The following is a 21,043-nucleotide window of genomic DNA, read 5'->3' as shown; positions in this document are numbered from 1 at the left end:
ATCGAACAAGGAGAAAGAATATTATGCTTGGCATTGATATTTTATTAGTACCATACAATAAAATAAATATGTTCTGGATGTGAAAAAAAAATCAGCTTTTTTAAACATGAAAAAAAAAACATTTGAGGCTATGCATTAAGAATCATTGGGGCAATGAAATCTAGCTCCAAATTCAACATAATTTTGATGTTTTTTGAAAACAAATAGTCTTTTTGTTGTTTTATTAAGGATAAACAGTCTTCTACTTCATAGTAAACTAAACACGTGTTTTACCTTAACTTTTCAAACGGATCTTGATTTTGAACTTCGGACTTCATAAAGTTAAAAATAAAATATAATATTCATAGTCAAAGAAGAACATCAAAACATGAAGTGTTTTTTAAGAGTATTTTGGTTTTATGAATTCTCAAATTTATATATATATTGTAATTTTAATGTTCTAATGCCAATAATAATAAAAAAATAAACATTTTATATATTTTTAAAGAAAAAGCTATTATAAAAGCATATGTATCATAATCTCAAACACATATCAAGATAGTGTTTGATTTGTATTTTATAATGGAAGGGGCATAGACAAGTTAGACAAAAATGTGTTTTGTTGAAAAAGCAAAGATGAATACATCAAAATAAATCTATCTTTGTGACAAATTTGAAGTGAATTTTTTACTTAAAAAACTGGAGGTACATAAAAAACATGTCTTCAAATATAATATTTATTATTTTTTTTATCCCTAAATTATCCTTGTAAAAAATTCTTAATTCCAGAATTATTTAACAAATACATGTAAGGATAAAAATAGTTATTGTCATGATTTTAAAACTCAACTCGAGAGTCGATAAATGACAAAGTTTGAGTCACTGGTTGAGGCCATGGTCACAGGTCAGGTTGACCCGAGTCAATAAATATGGTTATGATCATAATTTTAAAACTCGGGTTAGAAATCGACCTAGGACAAGACCCAAGTCAATAATAGGGTTGATGGTTGACTTAAGTCAATTTAAAAACAAAAATTATTATCGTCATAGTTTTAAAAACGAGTACGGGGATTAACCAGGAGCATCGTTGACCTGAGTAGATTCAAAGATAAAAGTGATATTTATTATAGTTTTAAGAGCTAATTTTGGGATCGACCTAGCGCAAGGCCCAAGTCATAAGTAGGGTTGATCATCGACCCAAGTTAATACAAGGACAAAAATAATTATTATCGTAATTTTAAAACCCGATTCAATAGTTAATTCCGGGTAAGATCCGAATCATGTGCTTGGAGGGTAAGCATGGGCCACCCATGACTAGCATAAAACAAAATAAAATATGTAAAAATATCCAATTATTTTTAAAATATGTAAATTTAATAATAAATAAAATAAATTTTTTATATTTTATTTTGTCTTCTTCCATGTAACCTAATAACCTAATAACATGAAAAGACAGTCACTTTATCATATATTTTATTATCGAACATAATTTTATTGATATTTTTTTTCTGTTTTTTCTTCCCTTTCTCAATTGTTTTGATCTCATCTATCCTAGTACAATAAATAAACTCTACCCAAGTGACAAGACAAGTATCCTTTCAAAAACTAGACATGCATTACTGGAGCAAAGAAAATTTCTGATCATAGCATGACCACCACGAACCATTCAATTGTAAGTGTTTTTACAACTTTCCCTTCGGCCTGGCTAGGTATTTTCCTCCAAGATTATCATGGCCATATTTATCTGGATTGTGCTTTTGTTTTTTTGTTTTTAATACAAATAGCATGTTGATTCCTGTCAGCAAAAATGCAACTCGGGATTTCAAGGTTTTCCAAAGAAGAAAAAAACATGTTCATCTATCTTTTTCTACGGTGTTTTCTTCAAACCTTCTACATGAAGATAACTGCATTGCCCATAATCACATAATGTATCATTGATAGACACAAATCACACACAATTGAGCCAGCAAGAGAGGGAGAAAGATAATCTTATCTAACACGTTTGGCTAAGATGATCCACTTTTCTAATCGTACTCCTCATGCGAATCTTTTAAAGATAATCTTTTCAGAACATGTTAAGTTACAAAGGAAAGCATTTTGTTAATGCATCCTGGGTGTTTTTGAAAATAATTTTTAAATGTGAATTTATTTAAATTATATATTTTTTTATTTTTTATATTAGTACATAAATATTTATACATATATATATATATATAATTTAATATTTTTAGATAAAAATAATTTAAAAATCAGTACCAACCACGAGAAAAACAAAAAAAAACCTCTTTGAGGCGGGAGCTTGAAAATGGCATGCAATTCTATCAATCACGACTTGGCTAATGCCTACCCTTAAACATCAGAACTTTTTTTTGTCATTGTAATTACTTTGTTGATATCCAAATGCATTATATTAAATTAAATTGAATTCTGGTTAATTTCATTTATTTGCATCATTTTAAAAAATTATTTTATATTATTCCTTAAACATCTTTTCAAGTGAGATTCCCTTGACTTTAAAATTTACATATGTGTATTATTATACTGTATTTAATTTTATGAATTTAATTACTTAGAATGATATCATGTTAAATAATTCCGTCTAATCTAGCATTTTTAATTATTAAATAAATTTTATTTTATTTTATAGCATGTTTGATTTATACGCAGCAACTTTAGATTTTTTAAAATCAATTGAAATGGTATTAGTGGATCAACCCAACCGGTGTGACGATTACCGATCTCAAATTGTATATGTATTTATCATTCCAAGTTTAGCAACTGAAATGATAAATTCAAACGGGAAGGGGTTCTTGAACAGTGACGATTAAGCCATTTTTTAGCTCGGAATAGCAATGAGGTTTTATTTTTTTTATTTTCTTTCCATACCATACCCCTTTTTTCTCTGTGAATTTCGAGAATATCTCATTCACAGTTTCGAGATCTATATTCATGAGTTGAAAGGTTTGAATGACCTCAGCTGTTACAATCTATAAATTTTTAAATTGATTTATTGAATGATCATGATATTTTTTAAAAATAAAAAATTTTAATTAATAAAGGAATAATATCATCAGTTTTGTTTAATAGAATATCAAAATAACTAATTGATCCATTTCATACTAGGAATAATAGTAGGAAATCTTTTGACAAAATGAATTTTTCTTTCTCAATAATATCGCATAATCTAAATAATTAGTTAAATTTTATGAAATCATTTCATAGAAGATCGTAGATATCTTCTTTTTATAAAGTAAATCGATTTAGATTAACTTTGTGAATAATATTACTATTTTTATTCAATAAAATATCAAAATAAATAATTAACTTGTTTCATACTAAAAGTAATTTTAAAAAATCTTTCAATAACACAACTTTTTATTTCTCAATGATATCATATAATTAAAATAATTAGTTAAATTTTATGAAATTATTTTATAGAAGTTCATAATATCTTTTTTTTATAAAAGCAAATCGACTTCAATTAACTTGTGAATGATCCCTTTTGTAAATTTTTTCATACTATCTTTTTAGATTTTGTGAATGTTCATCAACATCTCCATGCATTACTCTGTCCAAAAACAACAAATCTTAAATTAACATTTTCTTGGCCCTTCCTCGTGAAAAAACTATTTTCCATCTTTACTCGATATTTCATTTTTTTAATGCGCCATAATGTTGTGATTCAGATTTCAAAAAACCATCATTAATCTATAGAATCAAATAAACTTATAGTGAGTATTTTATTTAATACTTAAAAACGTAGTTGTCAATCTATTTTATTTAATCATTTAATGTCTCGTACCACCTTAAAGACACAACAAGGTTCTTGATCTCGCTTGGGAGCCTGTCTTGAATATCTCGACCAGAAACTGGCCTGAGATTTTCTGAGTGTGTTCCGATCATCTATCTTGGTAAGGACCAGAACAGGGAAAAAATCGGAGTTCTGTTGGTTTTCATCGTAATTAAATTACTTTTTTTCTTGGATATCCTTCCTTTATAATCAGAATTTCTGATTACATCCACCAAGCGTGGAATTAAAAGCGTGTTTTTAATCAGGTAAGACAACGAGGCTTATGACCCAGCGGTTTTGGCAAGATTTTTTTGTCTCTGTATTCTAGGTTCAAGTCTCAGTGTACATGTTTGTTATCTCCGTGGTATCTTATTTATTTATTGGGATTGCATGGTGTTTAGTGGGTCCAGGAATTAGTCGTGGTGTGCGTAGACCGGCTCGGACACCCCGAGTTATAAAAAAAAATCGTGTTTAAAAATGATAATTCATAAATTAAAAAAAAAACATTCAACTTTGATTGAAGGACTAATGTATGATTTTTAAAAATAGAAAGACTAGCTTACAAGATCATGAGAAACACAGAGACTAAACTATAATTATCTCGAAACAAGATGCAATATACATGTTCATGGCTAAATAATTATAGACGATAGCATAAAACATCGGTAGGTTCTGAAATATTAATTTCAATTATTTTTTATATTACATGCATGGGATCCCAAAATGCATGGAATGTTCTGGTACCAAAATATACTATCAAATATATAAAAATATTTTATTCAAATTAATATTGTTAAACCAGTTAATTAAGTTCAATTTAATAATTTATCGATCTAATAATTCAATTTAATATCTAGTTTCAGTTAAAATTCACTAGAAATAAGTATGAATTGATTTTATTAAGCTAAATCAACCAAACATATTAATAAATGAGTTGATATGATTAAAATTCATTGGATTTTTTTTTAAAAAAATTAAAGTTGTAATTTTTTTTTGAAAAAAAACTCCTGAAAGGAAAAATTTGATTTGAGCTGGCCTACCTATCTCGGAACGCGAATCTTAGGAAAAAGTTGTAATTTTTTTTGTAACTATCATCAGAAATTGAATTGACAATTATGCTCCAAAGTTGGATAGTGGCCCGGAGGTCAGAAAATACAAACTCACCACCTTGACGCGGCTGGTTTAGACTGGACAGGTTCACGATAAGCGACAAGTGTTGATGAAATTGACATCGGTTCGTTCATAAAATAACGTCTCAATAAAATATTTTCTTATGAATGCATTGTTCCGTGAAAAATAGATGTTGATGGTTTATTCCATGCCTGATATTTAAAGATATAATATCGGTCCACGTAATTCATTAAATTATTGCTAGTATTATACTTGAAAACTATACAAAATTGAATAATATTTTAAATATTTGATTTACAGTGATTTTAATGAGAATTCAAGTTTTTGTTTCTTTCAAAAAAATATCAAAGAGCAACATAAAAGGAGTCAAGGTGGTCGAGTCTTGAGGGGTGAGATCCAATATAAATAAGCTCAAGCGTGTGTGGCTCGCCATGCCCTCTTTTTTTTTCTTTTTTCTTTTTTAATTATTATTTAATAAACAAACGACAAGTTAATTATTTTTTTATATAAACAAGATAAACGACATGTTGTCTGTATTTATATATAATTCTCTGTTGAGAAGTAACCGGAAAGTCAATGGCGGGTTTTAGAACCTTGAAAACTTAATTTTCAAATTTTTTTAACCTCACAACACTCTTCAACTAAAAAATAAATAAATAATTAAATCAAATGAAAAAATTCTTCAGTCTCAATCTAGTTTTCCCAGTGAAACGAAAACTCCATGGCTCAGTTTATTTTTGTGGTGTGGTATGTATTTTGATCCAGCCATGAACTTGAAAGTGTCTGATCAATCAATACATATCATAATTTTACACGAGTATCGCTAAAAACTACACCTCAAAATAATGGACAGGAAAAAAGTTATAATTTATCTTTTCATTTTTGAATTTATCCTTTTAAATTGAAACTGTAAAAACCATTACAATGGTAAGCACATTAATTTTAAGAAGTATGTTTGGTGTTACGGTCGGACCATAATTTTGAAAAGTTCTGAATTTTCTTTTAGTTTTATTTTTTTATGTTTTTAAATTATTTTAAAGTGCTAATGTGAAAAATTAATTTTAAAAAATATTTTAATATATTTCAAAGTAAGAAAAATTTAAAAGCACAATCTCCACCCTCTTTTCAAACATTCTGATGAAATTTCAACACATAAAATATCGACAACATAGCACACAATGATGAAGAAAGAGTTTACAATAAATTTAAGTTCATGCATGACATAAAAAAAATAAATTAAAAAGAAAAAACTAGCTTTATAAATTAGATATATGCATAGTTGGGTGGCCTTCCATCCCAACTTCAATTCCTACTATATTTTTAAACACACTCAAAAACTAAAAAGAATAAATTTTAATCATCATACTAAAAAATAAAAAAACGATAAAAATAAATCTAGACAAATGCACAGTAATAAAGAGTAAAAAGAAAAATAATAATATTATTTTGGCTGCATAGTATACTGTATAATATAATGATTAAGGTTCCTATATTTTTATCCGAGCACGTGGTCCCGATAAGGCTCCGTGGCCGCTTCCCTAATCCAATAACAACAATAATAGAGAAGCATAGGTAGAAGGACTCAAAATAAGAAAGAGATCTTTACAGAATATAAATAATACAGGAAAAGGAGAGAGATTTTCACTCTCCAAGTCCAAGCCCGCTTCTTTCACTTCAAAACCCTATCTCAAGATCTCCCTGTTTTATTCTCTGGGCTATTTAAACAAACAGGGAACAAACAAAACAAAAAAAAAAAAAAACACAAAAACCTCATAAACCAAAACTTCCACACACACGTCCCTCTGCTTTTATGTCTTTCTTGAAGTAATTGTAAACCACCACCACCACCACCACCACCAACCAGAAAAAAACCCTAAGAAAACCACCATGGATACTCATGAGATAACTAACATACTGCTAACTAAACTCAAGAGTTTAGATCCAGAAAACGCTGCTAGAATTATGGGTTTTATTCTCATACAAGTCCCCTCTGAAAAAGATTTGTTACGTTTAGCCTTTGGCCCTGAAACCCTTTTGCAAAATGTAGTCTTTAAGGCCAAAATCCACTTTGGACTCTCCACAAACACGTTTTCTACACTTTCTACACCATCTTCTCCGTTGCCTCTCAATCCCATAGCAAGGCCTTGTAATAACACTAACCCCTTTTCACAATCGTCTCCAAGAGTCACAAATAATGATTCTTTCCTTGATTTTGGAAAAAACCCGCCTCCAAATGCCTGGCCTGTTCATGGGTTGCCAAATAATAGTAACAGTAACACTTCAATTAGCCCAAAGTCCAGTCCTTTTTTGTCCTATGATAATATACGTTCTGGGTCTGTTTTAGTGCCACCATTCTCGAGGAATGGTGGTAATGACGGTGGTGATTGCAGTAATAATAGTGTTGACTTCCCTGATGAGTATCAATTAGATGATTATCTTTCGTTTCTTGATGACCCCTCTTCAAAAAATGAGGGCTTTATGGACCAAAGGGTTCAATTGGGTGGTTATCCGGTTGATAATGGAGATAGCCATTTGCATAGAAGGAGATTTTCAGAGAGTGATGCGTGTTTTGGTGCTGAAGATGGGGGGTTTGGTCTTGGGTATAAGCCTTGTCTGTATTTTGCTAGAGGGTTTTGCAAGAATGGAGAAAGTTGCAAGTTTGTTCATGGTGGTGAAAATATGGCTGAGGTTAATGGTGGTGGTGTTCTTGTGGGTTCACCAAGGGAAATGGAGGAACTTTATTTGCAGCAGCAAGAGGAGTTGATGAGAATGAAGGCTGCACAGCAACAGCAGCAGCAAAGAATGGCTTATAACAAGTACATGAATTTTCTGTTGCAGCAACAGAATAAAACCGATAGGTATATTCAAGGTTACTAATTTTGCTTTTAGCATGCCGTATCCTCGTATAACGTGTCAGATTTTCAATTTCAATCAGTTCTACTGGTGGAATTTTGGTCTTAATTTGGTGTACCTGTTAATCTCGGGACATTATTGCTCAACTGAGCAATCCCTTAAGTGTTTTCATCTTACATACAAGATGAGACCAAGGGTACGCGATAGGTTAAGTGTTTCCATCTTTCAGTTTGCTTTTATTATTATTTTTTGACTGGTCAAAGAAAGAAAGAGTCTTTTTTTGAGGGAGGTAGAGAAAAAATAGTCATAGTGCGGATATATAGATAGGAAAAAGATTAGAGAGAAATTCATCTTTTTAATTGAGCTAGTTTTGGTTTTCTTTTTCTTGTCTGGATACTGTTCTAGTCTAATTGGATGATTTGATGGAACTCGTTATGCATATGTTTCTCCGTTTAACAAGAAAGACATTTTTCTTATGAATTTGACTCGTTATTGGAGTTTTACTTCGGGATTGGGTAATGGTGCGATTTGTGGATGTTTGGTACTTGCAGATCGGGGGCAGCAGCAGCTATGATGGGTGACGAATTTTACAATTTCAGTCGGCTCCGTGGTGGAAGGAATGGCTTTTTTGCAATGGGAATGGCTGAAAAGGCAAATTCAGCATCCAGACAGATATACTTGACATTCCCGGCTGACAGCTCTTTCAAAGATGAAGATGTTTCTAATTATTTCTGGTAAATTACCACTTTTCACTTGCCCGTCTCAAAGAATTCAGTTTGGTTATTATTGTTGTTTACTTCTAAAAGTAGTACCTAGAGGTTAAGTGCTAGGAACTGATTAGATTGCCTGCAAAAAGATGAAAACATGTTTATGCCAACGAAACTTAAGTATAATTTGTGAATTGTACATGGTGGAAATTCCTATTGTTAAAAGTTAAGAATACTGGTAAACTTTACGTTGCCAATTGTCACAAATTTTTCTTGGTTCAAGGGACGGCATTTGTGATCGGTGCATTCCTCTGACTGATGATAGGGAGTAAACAATAATATATTGCTTGAAGACTGTATGCCAGTGTGTGTTTTTAGTCCTGCTCTGGAGTTGGAAGGAAACAATAGATGAGTAAAGAAAACAATAATATATTTCTACCATTTCTGGCTAAAGATAGACGAGCATCTGATATTCATGCCCATCTGAAAAAAAGAAACAAACAAATGAAAAGCTGTTTGTCTATTTGAAGAAGGAAGGGAAAATATATTGCTGAGCTGTGGAGGTGAGAGTTTGAAGACCGTATGCCAGTGTGTTTGGAGTCTTGTTCGGAGTTGGAAGGGATATGATCTAGAATTCCGAGTCTCTTGACTCATATTGATAAATCAAAGAATGAAAATAGTGATTGCTAGTTGTATTTAGTCTGATATAGAGCTCTCTTCTCTAGAAATTTTTGAAACATGATTTGGAAGAGGCAAAAAATTGTGATATATCCTGCTTTATTTCTTGGTTGCTGAGGTCATTGTTGAGTATTGTATTTACGATGATTTCTTTATTTTTGTAGTTCTTTCGGACCAGTTCAAGATGTTAGGATTCCATACCAGCAGAAGCGGATGTTTGGATTTGTTACATTTGTCCACCCAGAGACTGTGAAGGAAATATTGGCAAAGGGAAATCCTCATTATATCTGCGAGTCACGTGTGCTTGTCAAGCCATACAAAGAGAAAGGAAAAGTAGCAAACAAGTATGGTATCGTTTTCTTCGTTGCTGTTTCCTTTTGTGTCTTATGTCTGGCATTTATGGTTTACTTGCCAATGAAACAACAACAGGATGCAACAGTTACTTGAGAGGGGGAATTTTTCACCTACTTCAAGCCCTTCAGGTTTTGATCCTAGAGAGCTACGTGATATTCACCTTGGTGAGTAAAAAATAAACAAACAAGCATAAACTTTCGATGTTTTTGAAAATATTTATTTTTTTAGGATTTTTTTTCTACTTTTAAATCATACGTGTTTCTTTAATTATCTTTATTTAATTAATCTCACTTCCTTCTACAGGAGCAAGAATGCTTTACAATACGCCTGAAATTATGCTGAGAAGGAAATTGGAGGAGCAGGCAGAGCTGCAGCAAGCTATTGAACTCCAGGGAAGAAGGTTAATTAATCTGCAACTTCCAGACTTGAGGGGAGATTATGTACATCGTCACCAGCGTAGTCTGTCTGTTGGTGCTCCCATTTCCCTGCACACTCATCATTCTCCCATTAATCAAACTGACATTCTTACCTCCAATGGCAAGAATGAGATCACATTAGAAGGTTGGTTAGCATTTGAAACATGTTATGTCAATGATGGAGAAGCTTCCCCACTACTAACGTAACTTTCTTTTGGCAGAGAAAGGGAATTTATCAGGTGCCACTAAATCTACATATATTGCTGCCATTGAACAGAGTCTTCAGGATGAATTGAACGCAGCTTACATTCAGAACAATGACAATGTTAATTGCAAGGTGGAGAGCTTCACTGAAAGGTATCGAATTGCAGACTCAGGAAGATATCTTTTATATCAAAATGCCACCTTTGATTGTTCTTTTTTGTATCAAACTTCTTTAGATCTTAATTCCCCCCTTTCACTTCTCGTTGTGTTTCCTCATTTTCTGGTTTGTATTCTGTAGCCATGGAAGCAATGTGGAACCCGATAACCTCACAAAATCATCTGAGAATCAGCACTCTGACTTGTTCCCTTATGCCAAAGCTAAAGAAAGCAATGAGTTATCTGTCTCTTCATGGTCTGAAAATGATGCATCAGTGCCCACCACTTCTACTAGTGACGAGGCTTCTTATTGAGTTCCAATGCCAAGGTGCTATCTGCTTGCCTATAATTTGACTCAATTGCAAGCGCATGTTATTTCTAATGGACAGCCTTTTTTCTGATTGGTTTTATTTTGGATATGTAGCTAATGTTTTGTAGGTAATAAAGGTTAGTGTGGTCAAAGAGACCAACTTTACTAGGGTAAGGCACTATTCCTCCATTTGAGTTCTGTGGTTGTCTTCTGTTCAAATGATTTCTTTATGATGCTGAGTTGCTTGTTTGTCCATGCAGAAAAATAGAGAAGCACATAGAAGGAACTGTAGATGTATAGCCTATATGATACCTGCACTTAATGGTAGAATCGCAGAGATTACCTCAGCTAGATAGCCATCCTTGTCACCAATACGATACTACTAACAGCAACTACATATTACATACGTAGTGGACAGACAAACTAGTTTTAGTAGGGTTTTCTCTTTTTTGCTACTTGCCCTTTTTGTAGGTCGTGTGCAGGACCACAGACTATATAGCTGGACTTTAAATATCATGCCTCTTTGTTATAATGACAATTATACATGTTTACAATCGTTTACCATCCTTGTCTTGTGATTGTTGAACACTAAGCATGCTTTTAATCGGTGCCAAGAAGATTAGAATTCAATGCTCAGCTACCATGCGTCCAAGTTGAGTAGGATATCCAAATAATTTTTGCTACTTGGCTCTTGTTAATCGAAGTTTAGAACTTTCATCCGCGTTGGAATCATCAAAGTAAAAACAAAGCTTGAAAAATGTGATTTTGGAATTTGGTTTTGTCATTCAGAATATCAAGGCACACTTTCAGGGGACATTTTTGTCTCATTTTATTTCTTTAGGTCCGCATGTGGGGATAGGCCACTCTTGTCACATGGGTGCTGACAATGTATAAAGATGCCTCAGGGTATCCCGCTCATTTCCTTATCAGCTTTGTCGAAAGTGTTTGTTTTTATTTCTCATGGTTTATTAATATTAGATCCCTACTGCTCTGGTAATGTTACGTAGAATACAGTAATTCTGCATGTGCTCCTGGCTCTCACTTGTCATCAGACTTTTTCCTCACAACTCCACATTTTTTAGTTCCATCAAGTCCCAGCATTGTCCCCTCATGAAAAATCTACCTGAATATGTGATAAATGATGCATGTAGAGGATGCCAGAAATAGTGACAGTCGCGGCCCGAGGGGTTGTGTACCATTGACACAAGTTCCTTATCATTTACGATGCATCCACGGTTCAAGGTTGACCATGGTGGCTGCTATGAGCACAATCATTTAAGCTGAGAATTTGCAATTAGTTTAGCTTTGCGAGCAAGGTATCAAGCTAATTAATTTTCCATGATTTTAATTGTCTCCGTCAGGCTAGCCACAAGTCTTTTCCCCTCATAAGATCATATTTGGATTATGTTAGAACTAGTTTTTTTTTTCTCCAACGTGCACAGAGAAGACTATGGACCACCGTAGTTGACTGGTCGGTATCAATTTCATGATTTATACAGATATCTTGTCCTTTACTCTTCAGATGGCTTTGACTGCCCTTTCCTGTGTGTGTTTCTTCTGATGTTAACATGTCCTTTCTGTGTAATTTAGTTGCCCACTTCTGGTACAATTACATCACTCCATTAAAATATCAGGTTTTGTTTTTGATTGTCAATGAGGTTAATTTACAGAGATTTTCCAACCGTTCAGGTTCTCTTGCTAACCTTGTTTTCGTCTTGGCTGCATGGTCACCTGCCTTTCATTGCCATGAAAGAAAAGAAAAGCCATTGCTCTATCTACTTTGAAAACCTTCTCCATACGTTTAAGAAACTGAATCATCTAATGATACGTCCCCTCATCTCCAAAAACAAGAAAAATGTCACTAAACATTGCTGGATGATACCCTCTTAACATCAACTGGAGTAGAAGGACTGGTAAGAGTCAAGGAGTCTTCAAACGAGTCTCTGTATATTTTTTGGGTTTCAGGGAAAATGACCACATCGTTTGAAGAGATGATTATTTAAAGCACTGTACAAATGGAAAAAAGAAAAGTTCAAACGGGAGGGTGGGTCAGATCCAAACGAGGCAGTGATGAGCCCACCTGACGGCAGCACTAATAAGTGCGTGTCCAATCAAATCGTGAAAAGGCGGATTGGAAATTTGGCATCAAAACCAAAATTTCAGTGATGGGCGGTCTAGTTTTAGGTTCTGACAGTTTGTTTTCACGTTTCCAAAGCAATTTTATAAAACAATTATTATTATTTTTTATATATTTTTGGAATTCTGATATTATAAATAAATTAAAAAAATATTATTTTAATATATTTACAAATAAAAAACATAAAAACAGTACATAAAGGCCCAAACAATTCTAAATATAGTTGCAGTGCAGATTATCTTTCTTAAAGACAAGCCCATACTCTTCCAAACAACAGGTCCATCATCTATCATTATTCCGCACCATGGGCCGAATTCAACCGAGCCTTGTTGAGAAATAAATAACCTTCCTCAATTCTTTTTTATATAATTACACACATTTTTATTGTTGAGAATTTATTAAATTATTATAAATATATTAGAACGATGCAGGGAGCACATTTTTAAAATTACTGGGAAATATACTTAGTTCGGGTTGCTGTGTGGAATGACTTGAGAACACCTTGTTCTTCGAAAGAAATCAAGAAAACAATTTCTTATTTTTGCTGATTTTTTTTTCACATATCCCTTATTAATTAGTTTACATGTGGTAGGTTATATTAGCTCTAAGGAGGAAAGAAGCTATCTTGTTTTCTTATGAAACCTCAGGGTGCAAAGTTATTAAACCTGGCTTGGCAGAAGGCTTGGGTTACTGGTTAAATAGTTAATTTAAGTTGATTTTGTTAATATAAATGATGTGGTTTTAATATTATTTTAAAAGATAAAATGTTTTTTTGATTTTTTTTTAAATCAAACCAAACTTTAACTATGTTGGCCGATCTGCGAGTTAATCCACTACCCACCAAATCAATGATCAATCATGTTTGATAATATCAATTCTTACCTAGTTAATTTTAAATTTCAATCCGAGTTAGGTTTTGAATGAATGAATCACTAAATTGGCTTACTAGACTATATATTTAAAAAACACTAGTAAGTTAATTCATGAAATTTATATATATTCACAAGCCATTAAAAAATTGAACACAAACTCTATTTTTTTTTTTGGGGAATAAATTAAACATGAACTTTGTAACCCTTGTTTGAAAAAGTTTAAACCACCTATGATATGTTCACTCGGATAAGGTATAGATTGCATTACAATGAGTTTTTTTTCAAAAGACTATATCTAAATTTAGTTGAAGGTGTCTCTCCATGAATTCAACTATAAACAGTAATTAAAGTTGCAAACAACATAATTTATTTTTTCTGTTTTTATATATTTTTAAAAGTATTTTTTACTTAAAAAACACTAAATTAATGTTTTTTTTAATATTTTCTGATGATTTTTTATAATAACCTTAATTTTTATCTTACATAGGATTCCATGTATACATATTGTATTATTGTTGAAAGCATGTAATTCTTTTTTTAAAAAAAAAAATCTATTTCCACATGAATTTTGATAGAGTTTTTTCTAATTCTTTAATACTAAGTTACCAACTCAATCAATTTTCACAACCTGCAAATAAAACTTTTAATATTTTTCCGTCATTCAGGACTTTCTTGTTTATAATAAACCCAACACGAGAACAAACTTCTTCTTCTTCAACATTAGTCAAATGAATCAATTATTATATTATTCAATAAATACTACAAATAATGAAATGATTAATCTAATTATAACATGATTTAAGACATATATTATTTTTTTAAAGCAAAATAAATCTAAAAAATAAGTTCATATAATTACAATCATGTGTCTTGAAAAGAAGCTAATTTAGATACATCATTTATACTTAATTTAGATTCAAATACTTTTTCTTTGATACAAAATCACATTACATGGCAAAATATGCATTTGATTATACAAAAAAAAAACTAAAAGTACAAGATCTCCTACTCGGCACGATACTACGAGGTACCTGAAAATTTATATAACACCCAATGCAATCAATTTATACACAATGAATATTTATTATTATATTTGTATGCCCAACTATGCAAGTTGTGTATAGTTTAAGGGCATACAAATGTCCTCTTTAACCCAAGCTATATATTTATTCAATTACTACATGAATGAATTTCTCAAATCACCTATTAATCGAAGTACTAGTCCTATGAACCCAAGAACTAGTTTATTCCATTAACTAGGTAACTAATTTCTCCAATTATCCATTAAGCAGGGCACTAGTTTCATTTACTAGGGTAATTAATTTCTTTAATTTTCTATTAACCAGACACTAATCTTATTACCATGATAACTAATTTCTCCAACAACTTAACATTTATCAATGATCTCAAGATACATTTAAGAAAAAATATATTTTTAATTAAATAATACTTTAGTTTTAAAGTGTTAAACATTTACCTAATATTTGAACACGTGAAATAGCCCTCCGTTGTTGGGTGGGTCTTATGGCCTTTCTTATACTAGTGGGAACAATATCATTTGCTATTTTATTCTCAACACATTTTAAAACTCAACTCCATAGACAATCATTTTATTCTTGACTTAAAATGACTTGGTGCGATTCCATATCTTTAAGCTAATCATCATTAACTATTTAATTTATATGTACAATTTCTTTCTTATAATTTCCATCATTAAATCTTACATTAAAAGAAATCCTAAACAAATTTTAAATTTAGCTACTTTTAGTCAACTTAACTTAACTTAATCGCTAAAAAACGACTGTCAATATTTTAACAATATATGAAGTTATAAAATTTAGTTTCGTGCATAGTTTGTTTATTACAAAATCTAAGATACAAGGCTATGACTTTACTTAAATGAAGAAAATATGGTTTTGTCACTAAAACATCAAAAAATGCTTGTTATTGCAATATCTAAAAACTATCTAATAAAATTTAATCCGGCCCTCTCTCGGTTTTGTTGGAAAGCTAACATCCAAAACTTCAGCTTTTATGAAGAACTTATTCTAATTTTCATCACTTTCGAGTCCTAAACCTATCTGAAAGTTAGTGATGAAGATGTATAATTTTTCAATTTTTTCTTCTGACATACAACAAAATACTTTTATTTGTTTTCTTCTTTATGTAACTTATAATATCATTAACCTTGTATCTTTAATAATTAACTTAATTTTTTTCTCACATACTTCTATAAATAACTAAAATTCTATCATCGAAAGCACATTCACTTTTACTATAGTCCTTCATCTACAACACTTCAGCATAACATAAAAATTCGCATAACTAATCTTTCCATCACAAATTAAACACAAAATTTCTATTTCTTTTTAACATATTCTTCACATTTCAACACATACTAAAATAATTATAACCAGACAACATTTGTGTATTGTTTTGAAAAATTTCCAATTTTTTTCCTTTTTGGTCGGTACCACCACCCTTCACAACACCATAATCTTTTTCTTCAATTGTTCATCATTCTAAGTTGTTTTTATTCATTTCTATCCCAACTACATTAATCAAAGCCAATTTATCATTTCCTCTAATTTTACTCATGAACCCTAACATAGAATTTGCAATTTATATATAAATTCCTAATCGTATTCAATCTAACTTATGTAATCAAGCCTAAAACCCCTTGCATGGTGATAAAGTGAGCTTCGATTCTCAACTAGTTAAAAATATTTTCGACACTCCTTCTTCCCCCTATAAATTGCCTTCTTTCCTCTTCAAATCCCTAATTTCTTTCGCTTATTTTTCTTTAATTCTTGTTTTGAAGTTGTTTCCCTCACCATCTAACCTAAATCTTATCCAAAAGCCTTTAATTTGTTGAATTTCCTCTCAATTGTTTTTTTGGTGTAGGAAACTTCAATACCCCCTCCCTTTCTTTTATATTGCCGCTGGAAATAGGATATTTATAGCCCAAACTCTTAATATTTATATATTGACCCCACTTGTTCAGTTATTTTATTTTTGTCCCAATTCTTTTCTTTCCTAACAATTAGTGCTATATACTCTTTTATTTTTTTTAATTTCATCCCTTGTCATTTAATTCTATATCTTTAATTCAATTTAACTAATTCTATCTCCAAGTTAATATTTTAATATATATTTTTAAATTTAATTGGGGTTTTATAATTTTGATGAACTAATATTAAAAATTAAAAAAATTTATTTTAATATATTTTCAAATAAAAAACTATATTAAATAAAACTCAGGTCCATAATCTCAACAACTCTCTTGAAAGCACGAAGCCTTGGGGTATCGTAAGTTAGAAAATTAGAAGAGTAACGGATGTAATAACAATAAATGACAATTCTCTCTGATTTCTTCATAACAGCTTTGTAGATATGAATTGGCAGCACTCTTAACTCCCTTGTGATAGCAGAAGCAAAGTTTAGCTACTTGACAATATAACTTTATGAAGTTGCTCTTTTGCGTTTTGGAAACACATGTTCCTGTCCCTTCCAAACAAGCACATATTCTGATTCTCGATGGTACACTGTTCGAGACCTGTGAGTTGTGATGAGTCTGAGAGAAGACTTTAACATCAATGGCCCAGCAAATATCAGTACCAGAACCCACGGCTAGGATTCTGCTTCCATCAAAGGAAGATGCCCTCTTGTCGTTGTTTTTGGATTTTGCCTCACGGCTTCCCCATGTTCTACCTAGCTAGCTATACCTTCCATGGTCAGTTATGCTTGTGTATATAAAGAAGTTCTATTCATTAGCACACAATATTTCACAGTAAAAGGGCCACCACAAAGAAAAGAAGAGTGCAGTTCTTTGCTTGGATAACACAGTGACACCTCCAAGGTCAGTCTATATAACATTAATGAAGAAGCTTTTCACTGTTTTGCTGAAATATTGAAGCTCTACGTATAAAACCAAAGATCAAACACCTTCTTTTTAATTTCTCCCCCACCCTCTAAATAATTCTTCTTCTTCTTCTTCTTCTTCTTGTTCATACACTTGTTGTGACTTCCGAGTAATGGTTCCAAATGAAGGCCTTTGGGTTGATAAATGGGCTATGTGTCTAACAGGAGAATCCTGTCTCGACACGCTGGGGACATGCCCCAGTTAGGTCACTAGATGGGCCGAGTCTTAAGAATCAATGAGTTTTCTTCTCTTAACACACTCAGTCCATTCATTAACAGGCAATTTCATATGATCTCTTATTAGTAGCAATGATCATACCATTTGCTTTAATTTTTGAGACGAAAGGAATTTCTCATCTTTTATCGCAATACTCTAAGAAACTGCGTTTAAATTTTCTTTTGAGCAATGACAGATAAAATTAGCAACATTACCATGGAAAAACAGGGTTGAAAACTAAACACAAAAAACAGCTACATGGATCAAGAAATTGGAGGAAACCATTAGTCAGGCTGAGATCTTTCTTTTATGTCCATCTAACTTAGCCACATTCTACGAGGAGTTTCTGGCTTGATAATTGGAACCTAGTCGACACAGAATTTTTGGAGGCAGAGAGCTTACTATACATGTATTAAGAAACATATTAAAGATATGATGGAGAAAGTTGAAAAAAAGTAATTTTAGGAACATTTACAGGGTGACAAATCCTTGGAAACATTTTATATCACGCTATTTTTCTACTAGTAGTAAATTTCTTTCAGTTTGTTCCTTCAGGAATTAGCGTAGTTCTAGAGCATGGACAACAGCAGTGACCCCTCGAACAATTCCTTCTCAGGTGCCCTTTTATGCCTGCCTTTTAACGTTTAACAGGAAGGTGTGTAGATTAATAAAATTTTCTGGAAATTGATGTTTGTAATATTTGTTAACATTAGAGTAATCTTTTAGGAAATGTACGCAAAAACTCTTCCGAGCTGCAAGCACTGCAGAGACAGCTCGAGGAGAAGACCAGAAAGATTGAGGAGCTGAAGAGTCAAATTGATTCAGTGAAGCTTGATTTGGAGAAGAAAATGAAGGGACCTTCAGGGGATAAAAAAGAAGTTTTCAAGAGCTTGAGTGACAAATATAACAGCCTGAGAGAGGAATACAATGCCTTGTTGGCCGAAAAGTCCAGGGAATAGTCCCCTAGAGAGCTGCTTCAATGTTGCATGCTCTTACAATTTCCGTATTATGCATCTAGCAGCTGGAAACCTATGCATTAGATCGTTAAATTTGCTTCATGTTCTGCTTAGTTTTAGTTTCCTAGAAAAATCTCCCATTTTTTTTTCACCCTTCTTCATGCAATTACAAATTGGGAGAGATGTTGTCTATCCCTGCAACATCATTTTGTACGTATGCCATCTAAATATCTGCATTTTCAGCCATGAAAATCATGTAGTTTGTCACCACAATGTCATAGAGTATGTTAACGCGGGTGTTTTTCAAAGTGTACGAGGTTGTCAATATTATTAAAAGAAAAACAATAAATAAATAAAAAACATCAAAATTGAAGGAAAATGATACTGGGAGCATCAAAATATTATGAGCACGACAATTATTGCTCCTTTGAACTAGTAAATCTGAATCAAGAGAACAAATTTGTCAGAATCTAAACCATGATCAAGAGAGCTAAATTCTCCCAAAAAGAAAAATCCTAGCGATTCAAATAATAACCAATATTAGTTAATTTAATAAATAATCCATATACCTAGTGGAAGAATGATGCTGTACTCAAATTAGGAGGGGCGCAAGGTGCATAAAAATAGTAAAATGGAATTAAAAATGCTTTAAAAGCATCTCATATACATACTTTACTAAAATTAGGAGTAAAAACATCATTGGTTAGTTAAAAACTAAAAACCAAACTCAGAACTCTTCTAAGAAAATTGGAGATGGTACTTGGGCTGTTTATTGGGGAAGAAGAGGCCAAAATGTCTCTCAGTTTCAGCGCCACCCTTCTGGTTTTCATCAAACATGGCAAACAAATAAGTTTCAATTGGCCGTCCTGGCCTCTTCGGAGTTCCATTTGCAATATGTTTAATCACATTCTGATAGTAATCTTCCGCGTGACTAAATGTAGCTGCATCATTCCCCACCGATGGCCAGCCAGTCTCCGATACAACTGTCTCCACATTGAGTCCACCTGCTCTCTCAAGTGCAGAGTAGAGGGCATCCAGTGACGCATCAAAAAGATTATGGTAATTCAGGTCTCCATCTTGCACAGCAGGTCCTTTTGGGTTAAGCAACGCATAGCCTAGATCGATATGTTGTGGGCTATCAATATAGCTAATGCAGGTGTACACATTGACAAGAAGTGGTGCCCCTGTGGTTGCTAGGAATTGGACTATTGGGTTAATGTATGGGCCTGCACTAGTGCTAAATGCACCTGCTGATGGAGGATAGGATAAATTATGTTAGAGAATAATATAAATCATATTCTAGAATCTCATCTAACAGCTTAAGCTTTTAGGTGAGATGGTTTTTTGACATGGTATCAGAACCTTGATGACCAAGCGGTCACGAGTTTAAATCTCACCATCCTCATTTATTTGATAAATATAAAGCACAAGGTAAAATAAGCATGTGCAAGTTTTAAGCCTAAAGAGCTTTCACTTGAAGGGGTGTGTTAGAGAATAATATAAATCATATCCTAGAAGCTCACCTAACAACTTAAAATTTTAGGTAAGATGGTTCTTTGACAAATTGAGCAGATGCTATGGCACTGTAGATGTTTCCCATTGCAGGTAGAACAAATTGAGCTGCATCATCACTAGGCTTGACTCATTACCGACTGAAACGTATCGAAACTTGACATCAGGTGATTAGGCTAGTATATTGGCCTGGACCCAATTGTTTGCAGCTGAGGCATCAGCAAGCGCTTGAAGGTTTGGATTAGAACACCAAGGGTAAGCTCGATGTTTGTTTCTCTAATAGCCTGGAGGGTTTCTTGATTTGGATCATAGATTCTCATTCTGCCAATGCTATTGCTTTTATAAAAATCTACGACTTCTTGTTCAGAAGGTAGGTCATTGCCCAACCGTCCATTGCAGACACCTAAAGATTGAGCACCTGGTTGGAGTAGGAAACAAAGTTAGATTATATGTTAGAAAGCAATCAGTGATTCAAAATTCAAGAGAAAGTATTAAGAGAAAAATAAACAACAAGACGGTATAAAGATCAACAGATGCTCGAGGAGAACAAAAAGGGCTCCAAACAAGCCAACAGCGAAATAAACGGGAAAAAACTACAACCATACAACACCACATAGCAATCTACCCAAGCCAACAGAAAAAGTAAGAGGGGGGGTATATATATATATATGTATGTATGTATGTATATATATATGTATGTATGTATGCTAGAGAGATTACGGTACCTGTTACAGCTTCTAGGCCAGACATCAAGAATCCAACAAACGATAGGGAAATGGCAGCCATGCTAGTTTTTTGACTACCTGCTTTAAAGAAAGCCATGGGAAAGACAAGAAAGAGAAAACCCTAA

The 21,043-nt window shown here is 32.6% G+C and overlaps 1 protein-coding gene, 1 long non-coding RNA gene and 1 pseudogene across 3 annotated transcripts; 2 read left to right on the top strand and 1 right to left on the bottom strand.

Annotated features, from left to right (window-relative positions):
- Nucleotides 1-6,514: 6,514 nt before the first annotated feature.
- LOC133680625 (zinc finger CCCH domain-containing protein 55-like) lies at nucleotides 6,515-11,139 on the top strand. 2 transcript variants are annotated; one of them, XR_009836351.1, is made up of 9 exons: nucleotides 6,515-7,758; nucleotides 8,305-8,487; nucleotides 9,303-9,482; nucleotides 9,568-9,656; nucleotides 9,796-10,053; nucleotides 10,130-10,265; nucleotides 10,411-10,596; nucleotides 10,693-10,748; nucleotides 10,839-11,139. XR_009836351.1 is itself a non-coding variant. In XM_062103655.1 (7 exons), the coding sequence occupies exons 1-7, from the start codon at nucleotides 6,788-6,790 to the stop codon at nucleotides 10,580-10,582; spliced, it is 1,989 nt and encodes a 662-aa protein (XP_061959639.1). In that variant the 5' UTR covers nucleotides 6,515-6,787; the 3' UTR covers nucleotides 10,583-10,748. The 2 variants fall into 2 exon arrangements, 1 of the variants encoding a protein (XP_061959639.1); XM_062103655.1 differs by lacking the exon at nucleotides 10,839-11,139 and having other exon boundaries at nucleotides 10,411-10,748.
- A 6,153-nt stretch (nucleotides 11,140-17,292) lies between these two features.
- On the top strand, nucleotides 17,293-18,894 carry LOC133679433 (uncharacterized). The gene is made up of 3 exons (XR_009836166.1): nucleotides 17,293-17,446; nucleotides 18,281-18,341; nucleotides 18,452-18,894. It is a non-coding gene; the product is annotated as an uncharacterized LOC133679433 (long non-coding RNA).
- Nucleotides 18,895-19,419: 525 nt separating this feature from the next.
- Nucleotides 19,420-20,979, bottom strand: LOC133680143 (glucan endo-1,3-beta-glucosidase-like; annotated as a pseudogene).
- Between the last annotated feature and the right edge of the window lie 64 nt (nucleotides 20,980-21,043).

Source organism: Populus nigra, chromosome 19, assembly GCF_951802175.1.
Source record: "Populus nigra chromosome 19, ddPopNigr1.1, whole genome shotgun sequence".
In the NCBI taxonomy this organism is placed as follows: domain Eukaryota; kingdom Viridiplantae; phylum Streptophyta; class Magnoliopsida; order Malpighiales; family Salicaceae; genus Populus; species Populus nigra.
This window is presented reverse-complemented; position numbering and strand designations above follow the sequence as displayed.

What these genes read in the sequence shown, in the direction of transcription:
- LOC133680625 (XM_062103655.1), top strand. Translation starts at nt 6,788, where the DNA reads ATGGATACTCATGAGATAACTAACATACTGCTAACTAAACTCAAGAGT. An exon ending in CAACAGAATAAAACCGATAG is followed by an intron (nt 7,759 to 8,304) that starts GTATATTCAAGG and finishes TGGTACTTGCAG; the next exon opens with ATCGGGGGCAGCAGCAGCTA. An exon ending in GCTACGTGATATTCACCTTG is followed by an intron (nt 9,657 to 9,795) that starts GTGAGTAAAAAA and finishes TTCCTTCTACAG; the next exon opens with GAGCAAGAATGCTTTACAAT.